The sequence below is a fragment of the Papio anubis genome, chromosome 7 (assembly GCF_008728515.1).
Source record: "Papio anubis isolate 15944 chromosome 7, Panubis1.0, whole genome shotgun sequence".
Taxonomy (NCBI): domain Eukaryota; kingdom Metazoa; phylum Chordata; class Mammalia; order Primates; family Cercopithecidae; genus Papio; species Papio anubis.
The window spans coordinates 35642442-35661260 of record NC_044982.1 but is presented as its reverse complement, the minus strand read 5'-3'; the positions used below and the strand labels follow the sequence as shown (position 1 = coordinate 35661260).

Below are 18819 nucleotides of genomic sequence, written 5' to 3'. Positions count from 1 at the left end.
TGATTCACCTATCTCCTACCAGGTCCCTCTCGCAACACTTGGAATTATGGGAGCTACAATTCAAGATGAGATTTGGGTGGGGACACAGCCAAACCATATAGTATCTCTAAAAATATTCACCCATTTTTCAGTTTTTACATCAGTTTAAATATTAGCAAATTAATAGAATTCTTTCTGTTTTAATAGGTCACTGTAGTAAAACATGGTCTTCAAAAGATGTCAGAAAACATTTGATTAAATTTCATTTCTATTATTGGTTTAAAAGACACTTTATAATATTGCGTATGTTCTTACTATTTTGAAATACATGTATATGTATTACAGGCATACCTTGGAGATATTGCATGTTGGGTTCAGACCACTGCAATAAAGTAAATATTGCAATAAAGCAAGTCACACAAATTGCTTGCTTTTCCACTGCATATAAAAGTTATGTTTACATTATATAGTAGTGTATTAAATGTGCAATAGCATTATGGCTAAAGAAAGAATGTACTACATATCTTAATTTTAAAAATTTACTGCTAAAAAATGCTAAGGATTATCTGAGCCTTCAGTGAGTTGTGATCTTTTTGCTGATGTAGAGTCTTGCCTCGATGTTGATGGCTGCTAACTGGTCAGGGTGGTGATTGCTAAACGTTGGGGCAGCTTTGGCAAGATCTTAAAATCAGACAATAATGAAGTTTGCTACACTTATTGATTCTTTGTTTCATGAAGGATTCCTCTGTAGCATGCAATGCTGTTTAATAGCATTTACCCACAGTATGATTTCTTTCAAAATTGGAGTCAGTGCTCTCAAGCTTTGCTATTGTTTTATTAATCAAGTTTATGTAATATTCTAAATCCTTTGTTGTTGTTTTAACCAAGGCTCACAACATCTTCACCAGGAGTCAATTTCCTCTCAAGAAACTGGTTTCTTCTCAAACATAAGAAGCAACACCTCATCTCTTTACGTTTTATTGGGATATTGTAGTAATTCCGCCACATCCTTCAGATTTCGCTTCTGATTCTGGTTCTCTTGCTATTCCTGCCATATATCTGCAATTACTTCCACCACTGAAGTCTTGAAACCCCACAAAGTTATCCATGAGAGTTACAATCAACTTATTTCAAATTCCTATTAGTGTTGACATTTTGACCTCCTCCCATGAATCATGAGTGTCTTTACTGGCGTCTAAAATGGTGAATCCTTTCCAGGAAATTGTCAGTTTACTTTGCCCAGAGTCATCAGAGGAATCCCTCTGTGGCAGCTATAGCCTTACAAAATTTATTTCTTAAGTAGTAAGACTTGACAGTTGCAATTATTTCTTGATGTACAGACTGCAGAACGGATGTTGTGTTAGCAGGCATGAAAACAACACTAATGTCCTTGTACATTTCCATCAGAGTTCTTGGGTGATCAGGTGCATTGTCAATGAGTAGTAATATTTGGAAATGAATCTTTTTTTCTGAGCAGAAGATCTCAACAGTAGGCTTAAAATATCCAGTAAACCATGCTATAAACAGATGTGCTGTCATCCAGTCTTTGTTATTCCATTTATAGTGCACAGGGTAAATTTAGCATAATTCTTAAATGTTCTAGCATTTTTGGAATGGTAAATGAGCATTTCAACTTAAACTTAGCAGCTGCATTGGATCCTTTCAAAGAGAGTCAGCCTGTCCTTTGAAGATTTGAAGCCAGGCATTGACTCCTCTCTAGCTGTGAAAGTCCTAGATGGCATCTTCTTTCCATGTAAGGATGTTTAGTCTGTTTTGAAAATCTGTTGTTGTAGTGTAGCCAGCTTCGTCAATGATCATAGCTAGATATTCTGGATAACTTGCTGCAGCTTTAATGTCAGCACTTGCGGCTTCACCGTGCACTTTTACGTTGTGAAGACAGCTTCTTTCCTTAAACCTCATGACCCAATCTCTACTAGCTTCCAGTTTTCTTCTGCAGCTTCCTTGCTTCTCAGCCTTCATAGAATTGTAGACAGTTAGAGCTTTGCTCTGGATTAGACTTTGGCTTAAGGGAATGTTATAGTTGGTTTGATCTCTCCAGACCACTCAAACGTTCTCCATATCAGCAATAAGCCTTTTTTGCTTTCTTATCTTTTGTTTGTTCACTGGAGTAGCACTTTTAATTTTCTTCAAGAATGTTTCCTTTGCATTCACAACTTGGCCATTTGGTACATGAGGCCTAACTTTTGGCCCATCCCGGTGATATGGTTTGGATTTGTGTCCCTGCCCAAATCTCATGTTGAATTGTAATCCCCAATGTTGGAGGAGGGGCTTGGTGGGGCATGATTAGATCATGGGGGTGGATTTTCCCCTTGCTGTTCTCGTGATAGGGAGTCATGAGGACTCACCATTATAGATACAATAGTAATAAAATGTTTGAAATATTGAGAGAATTACCAAAATGTGATCCAGAGCAGGAAGTGAGCACATGCTGTTGGAAAAATGGTACCAATAGATTTGTTTGACACAAGGTTGTCAAAAACCTTCAATTTGTAGATATCATAGTGCCTTCAAAGAGCAATAAAACAAAGCACAGTAAAACAAGATATGCCTATATATTTTTAGGGAGTATCATATAAAATGGTCACCCACAGCATGTATTCCTGTTAGTGTCAGGTTCAAGTCAAGGGTTTTTCTTGTCGACACTATGTAACATTATTATGGAAGTGTTGGTGACAGTTATTAAACAAAAAAATGAAATAGTGGAATTATTGAGAGCCATAGAGGGCTAAATGCACAGCTCCTCAGCTTGGCCGTAAAAACCTTTTTAGCCTTATCTTTCATTGTACCACCACCACCATCAGCTGGGACTAGGTGTCATGGTATCAGTTTCTCTCAAAGCAGTGGTTTTCAGACATGGATGGTGTGTGTATTAATATTACTTTTAAAGAAGAAAAAATTATTGTGCAGTCTGATTTTTATACAGTTAAGTATGATTATAGTCTTTACATAATATAAGGAATTTACAAATTGAGTTGAAACAAGACCACAGAACAAAATGAAAACTGACATTAGTGTAATAGATGATACTTTGCTGGCACTAGATTGCTATGGGTCTCATTGTATATTTAATCTGTTTTTGTATTTTTACTTCAATAACATTCCACTGGTTTTTGTATTTTTAAAATTAACTCAGACCTTCAGGAGATGTGCCTTTACTCTTTGGTGCTTCATTTGATACAAACATAATTGTAAACCCATTTGAAACATTTAGAAATCAGTAAATCAATACAAAGTTACTTTACCACATGAATTATCAGAACCTGTAGTGTGGTTGCAGTGACTCAGGCCTGTAATCCCAGCACTTTGGGTGGTTGAGGCAGGCAGATCAAGAGGTCTGGAGTTTAAGACCAACACGGTGAAACCCCGACTCTACTAAAAATACAAAAATTAGCTGGGCCTGGTGGCACATGCTTGTAATACCAGCTACTCTGGAGACTAAGGCAGGAGAATTGCTTGAACTGGGACCCGGGAGGCAGAGATTGCAGTGGGCTGAGATCACGCCACTGCACTCCAGCCTGGGCTACAGAGGGAGACTCTGTCTCAAAACAAAAAAACAAACAAAAAAACTGTAGTGTGCTAATGTTAATGCACATTGTGTTTTGGCAGGATATGAATATAGAATATGCGTGATTTCTGGTGTTTGCTATAATTCATTAATATTCTAAGGCAAATCCATCATATACTTTCAATTGTGATAAAATATGTATTTTTTCTAAATCTCATGTGTCCTTGCATTCATTTTTCCCACTTTCTGGTTTTTCCCCTTTGTAATGGTCTCTCTCTCTCTCTCTCTTTAAGGTACCTACTGTCAACAACGGGAAGTGGAGGCCATTACTGAAGGTGTAGAGGAAGATGAAGGATTTTGCTGTTGTGAACCTGGCCATATTCCTCACATGCTTTCATTTAATGCTGCATTTAGCCAGCGATGGCTAGCTTGGGAAGTGATAGTCACAAAGTATATTCTGGAGGGGTATAGCATCACTGATAATAGTGCTGCTTCTATGCTTCAAGTTTTTGATCTTCGGAAAGTACTCACAACTTACTATGTCAAGGTAAGAGTATGTGTCTACTTAGATCTTCAGATAATCAAGAATTTCTTCTTGGGAATAACATATATATATATGTAAGTATATATATGTATATACTTTTTTTTAACTTATGCTTTGCTTCTGAGTACTTATTTAAATTCTGTAGCATCCAGAAAAGTCCATAAAAATAGACCTACTAATGTCTTGCTTTCTCTTTGTTTACTGAAATTCATTCCATTCATTCATTAATAATAGCTAGACATTTGTAGCTTGTGTTTTAGGCATTGTGCTAAGGAATATGTACACACAAATATGCATACACACATGATTGTCTTACTTAATTCTGTAAATAAGTGTTTCCCTATTTTACAAATAAACAACTTAAGGATCAGAAGTTAACTTGGCCAAGGTCCTCTAACAAGTAGAGTTTGGGGCTTAAAATCCAGGCTTGTCTGACTCTTGCGCCCTTGCTCTTGACCACTGCTTTGCACAGCTTTCATTCAACAAACTGAATAAAAGTATTGCAAAATTCAAGAGGTCCCCAAGACCACCCTCACTTCTGACATCAACTGTAATTTTGGGGTCCCCAAGGCCACTCATAGGTTCAGTAAGTTGCTAAGAGTTGTGCAGATGCCTGTTTCTCCCAGCAGTGAAGCATGGCAGTACTCACAGGGTGTTGTCCACCAAGGAAGCTTGCTTGAGCTTGGTGTCCTGTCATGTAGGCATGGTTGACCATCCACATGGCCAACATAAGTCTCCAGGACGTCCAGAGGTCGTGCTGATACTGTGTGGCTCTAGGTCCTCAGCTGAACAAAGACTGTTTAACAGGAAGGGCATGCCAAGGCTTAGAGGTTACCCCCTACAACCCAAGGGTAAAGGCCAAACCCCTCATTGGGCAAGGTTAATAATCCTTTACTGCACAAGAGATTCTATTTTTGCTAAAGAGTTTATAGAAATACAGTATGGTTGCGACTTAGGGGCTTACAGGTAAAACCAGTATTTTTAAGAAGGAAACGTGTGCTAAGCTTTAATAACCAACATCTGAATTTTTCACACCTTTTTTTCTTTTCTTTTTCTTTTTTGTTTTTGAGACAGGGTTTCATTCTGTTGTCCAGGCCGGAGTACAGTGGCATAATTGTAGCTCACTGCAGCCTTGACCTCCAGGGCTCGAGCAATACACTCACCTTAACCTCCTGGGTAACTGGGACTACAGGTGCATGCCACCACACCCAGCTAATTTTTTATTTTTTTGTAGAGATGAGGTTTCACTATGTTGCCCAGGCTCTCAAACTCTGGGCTCAAGCAGTTCTCCCACCTTGGCCTCCCAGAGTGCTGGGGTTATAGGCATGAGCCACCATCCCCAGCCTGAAATTTTCCTATCTTATGTTGTTACCTCTCCTCACCACCTTATTTGCTGATTGGGATGAACATTGAGCCTTCCATTTAATGTTTGGCTAAACCTAACCTCAGGAAGCTAGAGATTGATTTCACAATATTTTTTACTCGTGTGTGCGTGTGGCATTTTTTTCTCTAGTTATAAATATATATATCTCTATAACTTGGCCTAGGACCACCAGATGGCCTTAATAACTCTCTATGATAAATTATTCAAAATAAGTGCACTACAGTAAAGTTTTTTTTACCTCTTTTGAAATATCGTAAGTTCAAAAGCTCTAAAATCAATAGATTAGGGCCAGGTGCGGTGGCTCATACCTGTAATCCCAGCACTTTGGGAGGCTGAGGCGGATGGACCACTTGAGGTCAGGAGTTCAAGACCAGCCTGGCCAATGAGGTGAAAACCCATCTCTACTAAAAATACAAAAATTAGCTGGGTGTGGTGGTGGGTGCCTGTAATCCCAGCTACTTGGGAGGCTGAGGCATGAGAATTGCTTGAACTCAGGAGGTAGAGGTTGCAGTGAGCCGAGATTACGCCACTGCACTCCAGCATGGGCGACAGAGTAAGACTTTGTCTCTAAATAAATAAATAAATAAGTAAGTAAAATAAAATAAAATAAATAAACAGAATTGTTTTGAAGTTGCTTTGTTGAATTTGTGGTTGTGATTTTAAAGTATTAGATGTTTTTTCATCCAGTAAGGCCTGAGGTATATTATAGTATTCTTAAAATATATATGTAGAATATTGAGGGAGAATTTATATCGTTATAAATAATTGTAATGGGGGAATTTATATCATTATAAATAATTGGAATTTATTTCATTGATGAATCTGAGTTAATTGAAATTGTAATTTAATCTGAATTCTTTTTTTTTGTCTTGTTCATGTTAGGGTATCATTTATTATGTTACGACCTCTTCTAAGCTAGAGGAGTGGCTAGCTAATGAGACAATGCAGGAAGGACTTCGTCTGTGTGCCGATCGCAATTATGTTGATGTGGACCCGACCTTTAATCCAAACATTGATGAAGACTATGACCACCGACTGGCAGGCATATCTAGGGAGAGTTTCTGTGTGATTTACCTCAACTGGATAGAGTACTGCTCTTCCCGAAGAGCAAAGGTAGAGTTTATTTCATTTACAACTCTTTGAATCCAAGTTTCTCCAAAGATGCAAAGAATGTCCCTGTTCTTATGAGGTCAGTTTTTCCAGACCTTCCTCTTTCTGATCTTCTGGTTAAGATAACCTAACTGGTTCATTATGGTTAGGCCAAACCAACTCTGCCGAAACAGGTTAAAGGAAGTGACCTCCCGCTTTCTTTCATTTGCAGTGTCCCAGTCTCATTGTCCAGGTAGCACCTCCTCTACCCTGGGTATGCATAAGCATGCACATACATTCACATTCCACGCATTACCCTTCAAAATCTAGTCCTTAAGAAATTCTACCTCTCTCTGCCACACTTAAGGATAATTAGATGTGTTTGTCCCAAATACAAAGTCTAGACCAGTGCTGGCTAATAGGCTTTCTGCAGTGTTGGAAATGTGCTGTCACTGCCACATGTGGCTGTGAAACACATGAAATGTGGCTAGTACAACTAAAAAGCTGAATTGTAAATTTTATTGAATTTTAACTGATTTAAATTTAGGAGCCTGTGTAGCTAGTGACTACCATATTGGACAGTGTGGATCTAGACCATTGATTTCAAATGTGAGTAAAAAAGGCATAGGAACTTGTAAAAGTTCAGATTCCTGGGCCCCACCTATAAGATTCTGATCTAGGTCTAGGCTGGGAATCACTAGGGGTGATTTAATTCTGGTGGTTCCCAATTCACACATTAGGATAACATGTTTTATCCTAAAAGTAAGATGAGTTAGGGACTTCAGCAACTATGGCTTCCTTCTAGGTCTCATGATTTTTGTGGTAGTATCACACCCCTGGTCAGACTCCATGTAACATAATCGCAATGCCAAGGCCTGTGATTACAAAGCTAATTCCTGCCACCACTACTGCTTTTTAAGCAAAAGACTTGTGTAGTTGAACCACCAGCATCCTATGTACAGATTTACCCACTATCATGTAGCGTAGTGAGCTATCTTGACAACTGGTGCCTTCATCATGGTCTAGGAGGTACATACTGACCATCTTCAGATTTAGCACTTGGTTTAGTCCTTCCTTTGCCACTACTTAGAGTAAGACAGCCATCATATCAGCCTCTTTTTACTCCATCAGTAAGAACAGGAGCATCTTGTACTTCCTCTCTGAGTGGTGGCTTTGAGCTTTTGTACTAGATGTGCAGTTTATATGGAGCAGAGTAGTATATCTTAAAAGAAGAGATAGTGAGTTGGATAAAAGAACCTCACAGAAGGCTCAGAAGACCAGTAGACAGTGGCTGGAAATAGAGGACCTCAAAGCTAAACTTCTTTCCTCCAAACATATAACAAGTAGTTTTATTTTTTCATAAATAAAATATACTTAAAATGTTTTGCATACTGTTCTCAAATCCTTGGACTGACTTTTGTTGGGAGAAGTAATGGGAACAGTCATATTATCCTATAGCTCTTCTTTGGCTCAGATGATATTGGTTATTTTGTTGTGATTTAATCATGATGTTTTTTGCTAGGGGTTCACAGTGTACCCACTCAGGAACAGGGTTCCATCCTACCTTAAGGACCTTTAGAGATTATTGCTGAGGTCATGAACATGGCTCAAGGAAGTCCTGATTGGTAATAAATCATATATTCAAAAGGTTTACCTCTAAACTTGGGTATCCCCAGTCTCTTCAGGTAGCTTATTTCACTAATCCTGGTCTATTTTATTTTCTACTCTTACAGTCTCTTTAGAAGAAGATTATCAGTTGTATTTTTCCAGCTATATGGTCTCCCATTTGCCCTAGTTTTTCTTTTAAGTTGAACAAGAGTATCTTCATCTCCTTAAGATCTTGGATGCTATTCTCTGAATCAGCATTCCCGGAATAACCTCTTCCTGGGGACGTTAATCAGGCCAGACTTGCTGACTCAAGCTGTAGTGCCCTCATCTGAATGTTTAAAAACTGCCTCAGACCCTTCTTCCGTAGTTCCCTTTCAAGATAGTATAAGATTGATCCTGAACTAACTGCATTAAAATTACCTTCAATGCCAAAATGAAAGGATTCATCTCAGTTTCTTTCTCCTACTTTTCAAACGATAAATATTTCTTTCACTTTATTGTTAGTATTAGCAAGAATTTTTGGTGAGAATTTCTAATGCAATTTCGGGAGTAGGGCACATGCCTTCTCCAACAGTAACAAAATAGTGCTACCAGGCTTGAACTAGTTTTTTTCTTTCAGCAAATTAAAGATGTTGCTATACTGTCTTCTGGCTTGCATTGTTTCTGATGAGAAGTCCGCTGTCATTCTTTTCTTTGTTCCTCTGAAAAAATGGTAGGTACAATATAATATCTTTTTTCACTGGCTGCTTTTAAGATTTTCTCTTTATTACTGGTTTTAAGCAATTTAAATACAATGTGCCTTAGTGTAGTTTTCTCATGTTTCTTTTTTTATTATTATTATACTTTAAGTTCTGGGATACATGTGCAGAACGTGCAGGTTTGTTACATGGGTATACACAAGCCATGTGGCTTGCTGCATCCATCAACCTGTCATCTACATTAGGTATTTTTCCTAAGCTATCCCTCCCTTAGCCCCCCCATACCCCAACAGGCCCTGGTGTGTGATGTTCCCCTCCCTGTGTCTATGTGTTCTCATTGTTCAACTCCCACTTATGAGTGAAAACATGCAGTTTGGTTTTCTGTCCCTGTGTTAGTTTGCTGAGAATGATGGTTTCCAGCTTCATCCATGTCCCTACAAAGGACATGAATTCATCCTTTATTATGGCGGCATAGTATTCCATGTTGTATATGTACCACATTTTCTTTATCCAGTCTATCATTGATGGGCATTTGGGTTGGTTCCAAGTCTTTGCTATTGTGAACAGTGCTGCAATAAACATGCATGTGCACGTATCTTTATAGTAGAATGATTTATAATCCTTTGGGTATATACCCAAAATGGGATTGCTGGGTCAAATGGTATTTCTGGTTCTAGATCCTTGAGGAATCGCCACACTGTCTTCCACAAGGGTTGAACTAATTTACACTTCCACCAACAGTATAAAAGCATTTCTATTTCTTCACATCCTCTCCAGCATCTGTTGTTTCCTGACTTCTTAGTAATCACCATTCTAACTGGCATGAGATGGTATCTCATTGTGGTTTTGATTTGCAGTTCTCTAATGACCATTGATGATGAGCTTTTTTTCATATGTCTGTTGGCCACATAAATGTCTTCTTTTGAGAAGTGTCTGTTCATATCCTTCACCCACTTTCGGATGGGGTTGGTTTTTTTCTTGTAAATTTAAGTTCCTTGTAGATTTGGATATTAGCCCTTTGTCAGATAGATAGATTGCAAAAATTTTCTCCCATTCTGTAGGTTGCCTGTTCACTGTGAGGATAGTTTCTTTTGCTGTACAGAAGCTCTTTAGCTTAATTAGATCCCATTTGTCAGTTTTGGCTTTTGTTGCCATTGCTTTTGGTGTTTTAGTCGTGAGGTCTTTGCCCATGCCTATGTCCTGAATGGTATTGCCTAGTTGTTGTTCTAGGATTTTTATGGTTTTAGGTCTTATGTTTAAGTCTTTAATCCATCTTGAGTTAATTTTTGTATAAGGTGTAAGGAAGGGGTCCAGTTTCAGCTTTCTACATATGGCTAGCCAGTTTTCCCAATACCATTTATTAAATAGGGAATCATTTCCCCATTGCTTGTTTTTGTCAGGTTTGTCAAAGATCAGATGGTTGTAAATGAGTGGCATTATTTCTGAGGCCTCTGTTCTGTTCCATTGGTCTATATATTTGTTTTGGTACCAGTACCATGCTGTTTTGGTTACTGTAGCCTTGTAGTATAGTTTGAAGTCAGATAGTGTGATGCCCCCAGCTTTGTTCTTTTTGCTTAGGACTATCTTGGCTATGTGGTTTCTTTTTTGGTTCCAGATGAAATTTAAAGTAGTTTTTTCCAATTCTGTGAAGAAAGTCAGTGGTAGCTTGATGGGGATAGCATTGAATCTATAAATTACTTTGGGCAGTATGGCCATTTTCACAATATTGATTCTTCCTGTCCATGAGCATAGAATATTTTTCCATTTGTTTGTGTCCTCTCTTACTTCCTTGAGTAGTGGTTTGTAGTTCTCCTTGAAGAGGTCCTTCACATCCCTTGTAAGCTGTATTCCTAGGTTTTTTATTCTCTTTGTAGCAATTGTGAATGGGAGTTCACTCATGATTTGGCTCTCTGTTTGTCTGTTATTGGTGTACAGGAATGTTTGTGATTTTTCACATTGATTTTGTATCTTGAGACTTTCCTGAAGTTGCTTATCAGCTTAAGGAGATTTTGGGCTGAGGCAGCGGGGTTTTCTAAATATACAATCATGTCATCTGCAAACAGAGAAAATTTGACTTCCTCTCTTCGTATTTAAATACCCTCTATTTCTTTTCTTGGCTGATTGCCCTGTCCAGAACTTCCAGTACTCTGTTGAATAGGAGTGGTGAGAAAGGGCATCCTTGTCTTGTGCCGGTTTTCAAAGGGAATGCTTCCAGCTTTTGCCCATTCAGTATGATATTGACCATGGGTTTGTCATAGATAGCTCTTCTTATTTTGAGATAGGTTCCATCAATACCTAGTTTATGGAGAGTTTTTAGCATGAAGGGGTGTTGAATTTTATCAAAGGCCTTTTCTGCATCTGTTGAGATAATCATGTGGTTTTTGTCATTGGTTCTGTTTATGTGATGGATTACGTTTATTGATTTGCATATGTTGAACCATCCTTGTATCCTAGGGATGAAGCTAACTTGATTATGGTGGATAAGCTTATTGATGTGCTGCTGGATTCTGTCAGCCAGTATCTTATTGAGGATTTTCTCATTGATGTTCATCAGATATATTGGCCTGAAATTTTCTTTTTTTATTGTATGTCTGCCAGGTTTTGGTATCAGGATGATGCTGTTCTCATAAAATGATTAGAGAGGAGTCCCTCTTTTCTGTTGTTTGGAATAGTTTCAGAAGGAATGGTACCAGCTTTTCTTTGTACCTCTGGTAGAATTCAGCTCTCAGTCCATCTGGTCCTGGCCTTTTCTTGGTTGATAGGCTATTAATTACTGCCTCAATTTCAGTACTTGTTATTGGTCTATTCAGAGATTCAACTTCTTCCTGGTTTATACTTGGGAGAGTGTGTGCGTCCAGAAATTTATCCATTTCTTCTAGACTTTCTAGTTTATTTGCGTAGAGGTGTTTATAGTATTCTCTGATGGTACTTTGTATTTCTGTGGGATCAGTGGTGATATCCCCTTCATCATTTTTATTGTGTCTGTTTGATTCTTCTCTCTTTTCTTTATTAATCTAACTAGCAGTCTATCTATTTGTTGATCTTTTCAAAAAAAAACAGCTCTGGATTCATTTTTTGAAGGGTTTTTTGTGTCTCTGATTCCTTCAGTTCTGCTCTGATCTTAGTTATTTGTTGTCTTCTGCTACCTTTTGAATTTGTTTGCTCTTGCTTCTCTAGTTCTTTTAATTGTGATGTTAGGGTGTTGGTTTTAGATCTTTCCCAGTTTTTTCTATGGGCATTTATGCTATAAATTCCTCTCTAAACACTGTTTTACCTGTGTCCCAGAGAGTCTGGTACACTGTGTCTTTGTTCTCGTTGGTTTCAAAGCACTTATTTATTTCTACCTTAATTTCGTGATTTACCCAGTAGTCATTCAGGGGCAGGTTTTTCAGTTTCCATGTAGTTGTGTGGTTTTGAGTGATTTTCTTAATCCTGAGTTCTAATTTGATTGCACTGTGGTCTGAGAGACCGTTTGTTATGATTTCTGTTCTTTTACATTTGCTGAGGAGTGCTTTATTTCCAACTATGTGGTCAATTTTGGAAGAAGTGCGATGTGGTGCTGAGAAGAATGTATATGCTGTTGATTTGGGGTGGAGAGTTCTGTAGATGTCTATTAGGTCTGCTTGGTCCAGAACTGAGTTCAAGTCCTGAGTATCCTTGTTAATTTTCTATCTTGTTGATCTAATATTGACAGTGGGGTTTTAAAGTCTCCCACTGTTATTGTGTGGGAGTCTAAGTCTTGTAGGTCTCTAAGCACTTGTTTTATGAATTGCGTGCTCCTGTACTGGGTGCATATATATATAGGATAGTTAGCTCTCCTTGTTGCATTGATACCTTTACCATTATGAAATGCTCTTCTTTGTCTTTTTTGATCTTTGTGGGTTTAAAGCCTGTTTTATCAGAGACTAGGATTGCAACCCCTGCTTTTTTTTTTTTTTTTTTTTGCTTCCCATTTGCTTGGTAAATATTCCTCCATCCCTTTATTTTGAGCCTGTGTGTGTCTTTGCACATGAGGTGAGTCTCCTGAATACAGCACACCGATGAGTCTTGACTCTTTATCCAGTTGGCCAGTGTGTGTCTTTTAATTGGGGCATGTAGCCCATTTACATTTAAGGTTAATATTGTTATGTGTGAATTTGATCCTATCATTATGATGCTAGCTGGTTATTTTGTCCGTTAATTGATGCAGTTTCTTCATGGTGTCGATGGTCTTTACAATTTGGTATGTTTTTGCAGTGGCTGGTACTGGTTTTTCCTTTCCATATGTAGTGCTTCCTTCAGTAGCTCTTGTAAGGCAGGCCTGGTGGTGACAAAAATCTCTCAGCATTTGCTTGTCTGTAAAGGATTTTATTACTCCTTAACTTATGAAGCTTAGTTTGGCTGGATATGCAATTCTGGGTTGAAAATTCTTTTCTTTAAGAATGTTGAATATTGGCCCCCACTTTCTTCTGGCTTGTGGGATTTCTGCAGAGAGATCCGCTATTAGTCTGGTGAACTTCCCTTTGTGGGTAATCTGACCTTTCTCTCAGGTTGCCCTTAACATTTTTTCCTTCATTTCAACCTTGGTGAATCTGACGATTATGTGTCCTGGGGTTGCTCTTCTCGAGGAGTATCTTTTCGGTGTTCTCTGTATTTCCTGAATTTGAATGTTGGCCTGTCTTGCTAGACTGGGAAAGTTCTTCTAGATAATAAACCTGAAGAATGTTTCCAAGTTGGTTCCATTCTCCTTATCACTTTCAGATACACCTATGAAATGTAGGTGTGGTCTTTTCACATAGTCCCATATTTCTTGGAGACTTTGTTCATTCCTTTTCATTGTTTTTTCTCTCATCTTGTCTTCATGCTTTATTTCATTAAGTTGATCTTCAATCTCTGATATCCTTTCTTCGGCTTGATCGATTCAGCTATTGATACTTTTGTATGCTTCACGAAGTTCTTGTGCTGTTTTTCAGCTCCATCAGGTCATTTATGTTCATCTCTAAACTGGTTATTCTAGTTAGCAATTCCTCTAACCTTTTTTCAAGGTTCTTAGCTTCCTTGCATTGTGTTAGAACATGCTCCTTTAGCTTGGAGGAGTTTGTTATTACCCACGTTCTGAAGCCTACTTCTGTCAGTTTGTCAAACTCATTCTCCATCCAATTTTGTTCCCTTGCTGGTGAGGAGTTGTGTTCCTTTGGAGGAGAAAAGGCCTTCTGGGTTTTGGAATTTTCAGCCTTTTTGCACTGGTTTTTCCTCATCTTCGTGGATTTATCTACCTTTGGTCTTTGATGCTGGTGACCTTCGGATGGGGTTTCTGTGTGGACATCCTTTCAGTTGATGTTGATGCTATTCCTTTCTGTCTGTTAGTTTTCCATCTAACAGGCCCTTCTGCTGTAGGTCTGCTGGAGTTTGCTGGAGGTCCACTTGAGACCTTGTTTGCCTGGGTATCACCAGTGGAGGCTGCAGAACAGCAAAAATTGCTACCTGTTCCTTCCTCTGGAAGCTTCGTCCCAGAGGGGCACCTGCCAGGTGCCAGCCAGAGCTCTCCCGTATGAGGTGTCTGTTGACCCCAGCCAGGAGGTATCTCCCAATCAGGATGCACAGGGATCAGGGACCCACTTGAGGAGACAGTCTGCCACTTAGCAGAGCTCGAATGCTGTGCTGGGAGATCCGCTGCTCTCTTCAGGGCCGGCAGGCAGAATGTTTAAGTCTGCTGAAGCTGCGCCCACAGCCACCCCTTCCCCCAGGTGCAGGTGCTCTGTCCCAGGGAGATGGGAGTTTTATCTATAAACCCTTGACTGGGTCTGCTGCCTTTCAGAGATGCCCTGTCCAGAGAGAAGGAGTCTAGAAGGGCAGTCTGGCTACAGTGGGCTTTGCTAAGCTGTGGTTGGCTCTGCCCAGTTCAAACTTCCTGGCGGCTTTGCTTACACTGTGAGGGGAAAACTGCCTACTGAAGCCTCAGTAATGGCAGATGCCCCTCCCTCCACCAAACTTGAGCATCCCAGGTCAACTTCAGACTGCAGTGCTGGCAGTGAGAATTTCAAGCCAGTAGATCTCAGCTTGCTGGGCTCTGTAGGGGTGGGATCCACTGAGCTAGACCACTTAGCTCCCTGACTTCAGCCTCCTTTCCAGGGGAGTGAATAGTTCTGTCTCGCTGGCGTTCCAGGTGCCACTGGGGTATGAAAAAAAACTCCTGCAGCTAGCTTGGTGTCTGCCCAAATGGCCACCCAGTTTTGTGCTTGAAACCCAGGGCCCTGGTGGCATAGGCACGTAAAGGAATCTCTTGGTCTTTGGCTTGTGAAGACCATGGGGAAAGCATAGTATCTGGGCTGGAATGCACCATTCCTCACAGCACGGTCCGTCATGGCTTCCCTTGGCTAGGGGAACGAGTTCCCAACCTCTTGTGCTTCCCAGGTGAGGCAGCTCCCCACCCTGCTTCTGCTTGTCCTCAGTGGGCTGTACCCACTGTCTAACCAGTCCCAATGAGATGAGCCAGGTACCTCAGTTGGAAATGCAAAAATCACTTCCTTTCTGCCTTGATCTTCCTGGGAGCTGCAGACTGGAGCTGTTCCTGTTTGGCCATCTTGCCAGCCACCTCTTTGGCCATCTTGCCAGCCACCTGTTTGTGGTTATTGAAGTTCATTGAGATTCTTGAATCTGTAGGTACATAATTTTTTTCGGATTTGGAGACTTTTCATGATTTTTTAAAAAATCTATTAAATGCTTTATTAATAAAAACACACACAAACTATAAAGGACTAAGAAATATAAATATCTGTGTCATAAGCAAACATTCAGGATCAACAGAATGATCAAAGGAGACGGCAACAAATTGGATTCCTACGGTGGAGAGGGCATCTTCACTGGTGAGGGGGGACCCCAGCTGTAACAGCTTTTCCAGTTCTCTCTCCCATCCAGAACCACGAGAGGCACACCATTCAAGGGGAGGTGTGCATTCCGGTGCTTCTCAGGCAGGTCAAAATTCTCAAAATCTATAGGATTAAAAGGGGAGCATTTTTCTACTTCTGGATAGGTGTCATCAAGGCAGGAATAGAGGTGGTTTTAGCTTTAACAGTCTTCTCAGTCACAAGGCCCAGACCCCAGCTTCAGCCCATCCTTAGGAGCCACACGGGTGCCTGGTTCTCTATTTTCCTTATCAACAAGGATCAGAGTAGTTATTCTGGATTACTCCAATACTCTCCCTCCACTATTATTAAAAATAGTTTTTTCTGTTTTCTTCTCCCCCTTTTGCAGGAACTCCAATTATGTTTATATTAGGCTGCTTGATTGTCGTACAGCTCCCTGATGCCCCATTTATTTTCAGTCTTTTTTCTCTCTGTATTTCATTTTGCATAGTTTCTATTGCTAACTTTTTGAGATCATTTATCTTTTCTTCTGAATTAATATACCAATAATCCCATTCAGTATATTTTTTATCTTAGACATTGCTTCATTTTGTATCTCTAGAATTTTGATTTGGGTCCTTTCTACAAATCTTCTATGTCTCATTCAACATGCTCAGTCATTCCTCTGCCTTCTTAAGTTTATGGAATATAGTTAAAATAGTTGCTTTAATATCCTTGTGGGTTAAGCCTAACATCTGTGTCAGTTGTGGGTCAGTTTTGATTGAGTGGTTAATTGATTGTTATTCTTATTATGGATCCTATTTTCCTGCTACTTACATGCCTTTCAATTTTTTATTAGATGTCATTCTTTTGAATTTTACCCTCAAGGGTGCTGGATATTTCTGTATTCCTGTAAATAATTCTTGAACTTCATTTTGTGACACAGTTAAATTCTTTGGGGACAGTTTGATCCTTTCAGGGCTTGCTTTGGAGGGATCAGAGCAGCTGTTAGTCTGGGGCTAATTCTTCCCCATGACCAAGACAATGCCATCCTGAGTGTTCTAGCCAGTCCCAAGGTTTTCTGCTATTCCTTTCTATTCTGTTGGGATGATTCTTTTCTCAGCCTAGGGTCCTCTGTGCGTGTGCTGATCAGCACTCTGCTGCAGATCTCTGAGTTCCCTCACCTTCCTCTCTCAGTAGCTGTCTCTCTAGCACTCTGCCCTGTGAGCTCCAGCTGACTCAGAGGCCTCCGGCTCAATTTGTGCTCCCCTTTCTTGTGGTCTGGAAACTCTCTAGGTAATAAGCTCAGTCAGTTGTAGGGCTGCCTCATTTGTTTCCTGTCTCTCAGGAACCAGTGTCCAGTGTCTGAAAACTGCTGTGTCATGTATTCTGCCCAGTTCTTTGGCTGTTTCAGGTAGGAGGGTAGATATGGTCTCTATTGAATCATCTTGGCTGAGGTAAATCTGAACTGAATTAAAAAAAAAATTTTCTCATCACAGAAACAATACATTTTTAATCTGGAAAGTTGACAGGGAAAGGGAGGTAGAGAAGAAGAAAAAAAGAGTGAAGATCACCTGTCATTTTATCACCCATTGTAACTACCTTTAGTATTTTTTTTTTATACGACTTCAAGTCTACACCCACTCTCTTATATTTTTCTTTTGTATTTCTTTAAACTAGTGCTCTCATACTCTTTATTTGCTGTTTTGTAACCTGGACCCAAAATTTTTTTCAAAATGCCTACTTGATGAAACTAGAGTATGTGCTGTAAGAGATAATATGTCTTTAGAAACAATCTAATTGGCAAGCAACTAGGACATCTCTAACACAGTCGCCATTAACTAAATTATCAAGTTCATGATAATTAACCTATCAATAGTAAGTTAATATCTTAGACTGTTCCCCTATTGTGTTTATAAGTTAATGGTTTATAAAGCCAAAAATAAATGCCATTGGCAAAGTTAGAATAATTAAGCTAATTATTAGCCTGTATCATTGATTCTTCACCTTTAGCATGGATTAGAATCACCTGGAGAGTGACTGCTAGACTCCATCTCTAGAATTTGATATCAGAGATGTGGAGTGGCCAGAGATTTGCATTTCTAACAAGTTTCCGGGTGATGTTGATACTGTTGGTCTTGGGACTATACTTTGAGAAGCACTGCCCTGGATTGTTTTTTGGTAACTGAGATGCTACCAAGATTTTCTTTAGTATTATGTAAGGTAATCAGTGATTATTATTTCGACTTTCTTAGAGGAAGAAACAGGACAGTTACCAGCTTCTTTCAACTGTAAAGTATGTAATTGTTAAAAAATAAAAAGGTTGAGGAGAAACAATATTTGTGAATATCAATTTGATTTTCTTTACTATGTTTATAGTCACTAATAGGCTAACTCGTCTGCCACTAATTGCCTGCTTGTCAAGTTATGGTAAAAAATAAGTAGTTAAGAAAAGAAAAGAAAAGAAATAAGTAACTAATAAATAGAAATATTGTATTTTCAGGAGAGGGTAATATCAGTAATCCCAGTAAGTACTTTGAAATCTTTAGCTAAAATCCTAACATTTTATAATAGAGTCAGTTTTTTTTGTTTTAATTATGTTCCATTATTATGAAATTTTATATTTTATTTAAGGATTCCAAAGAAACTCCCCATACACATTCATGCTTCATTTCATACAGTTTTATTAAGTTTATTTTGAGGAGATAGAAATTATGTACTTTTAAAATTCTTTGTCATTTCTCTAGATTAATTAGATTTATGATTTGTTAAATACTTATGTGCCTTTCTGATAACAAATGTTTTTTTGTTTTTTAAAGCCACTGGATGTGGACAAAGATTCATCCCTGGTGACTCTCTGTTATGGACTCTGTGTACTGGGACGGAGAGCTTTGGGAACTGCATCCCATCATATGTCCAGGTAAAGAAGACATTTCTGTTCTGAGGAAGAGAGTATGGGAAGCTGTATTACCTAAATCTGAAATCATTTTTCGTGGAAGCCTGTATTCTATGCTAATTTATTGTAAAGTCTTTTTAGATTTTATATTTCTATACATCATCTTCTTGAACATAGTTGAGCTGTCCTAACTGGTTAACAGAACTGGTTTTTAAAATTCACACGTGTGGGTAGCCACTGATAATGAGAATATAATGAATTAAAGAAATTT

At 39.0% G+C, this 18819-nt stretch overlaps 1 protein-coding gene across 10 annotated transcripts in view; it reads left to right on the top strand.

The window, feature by feature from the left end:
• PCNX1 (pecanex 1) overlaps positions 1-18819 on the top strand; it is a 203654-nt gene that overhangs the window by 158964 nt on the left and 25871 nt on the right. For all 10 annotated transcript variants that reach the window (XM_003901999.4, XM_009211866.4, XM_017961304.3 and 7 more), the window contains 3 exons: positions 3799-4052; positions 6316-6546; positions 18472-18572. In XM_003901999.4, the coding sequence (XP_003902048.3) occupies positions 3799-4052; positions 6316-6546; positions 18472-18572 (586 nt within the window). The remainder of the gene's footprint in view (positions 1-3798; positions 4053-6315; positions 6547-18471; positions 18573-18819) is intronic.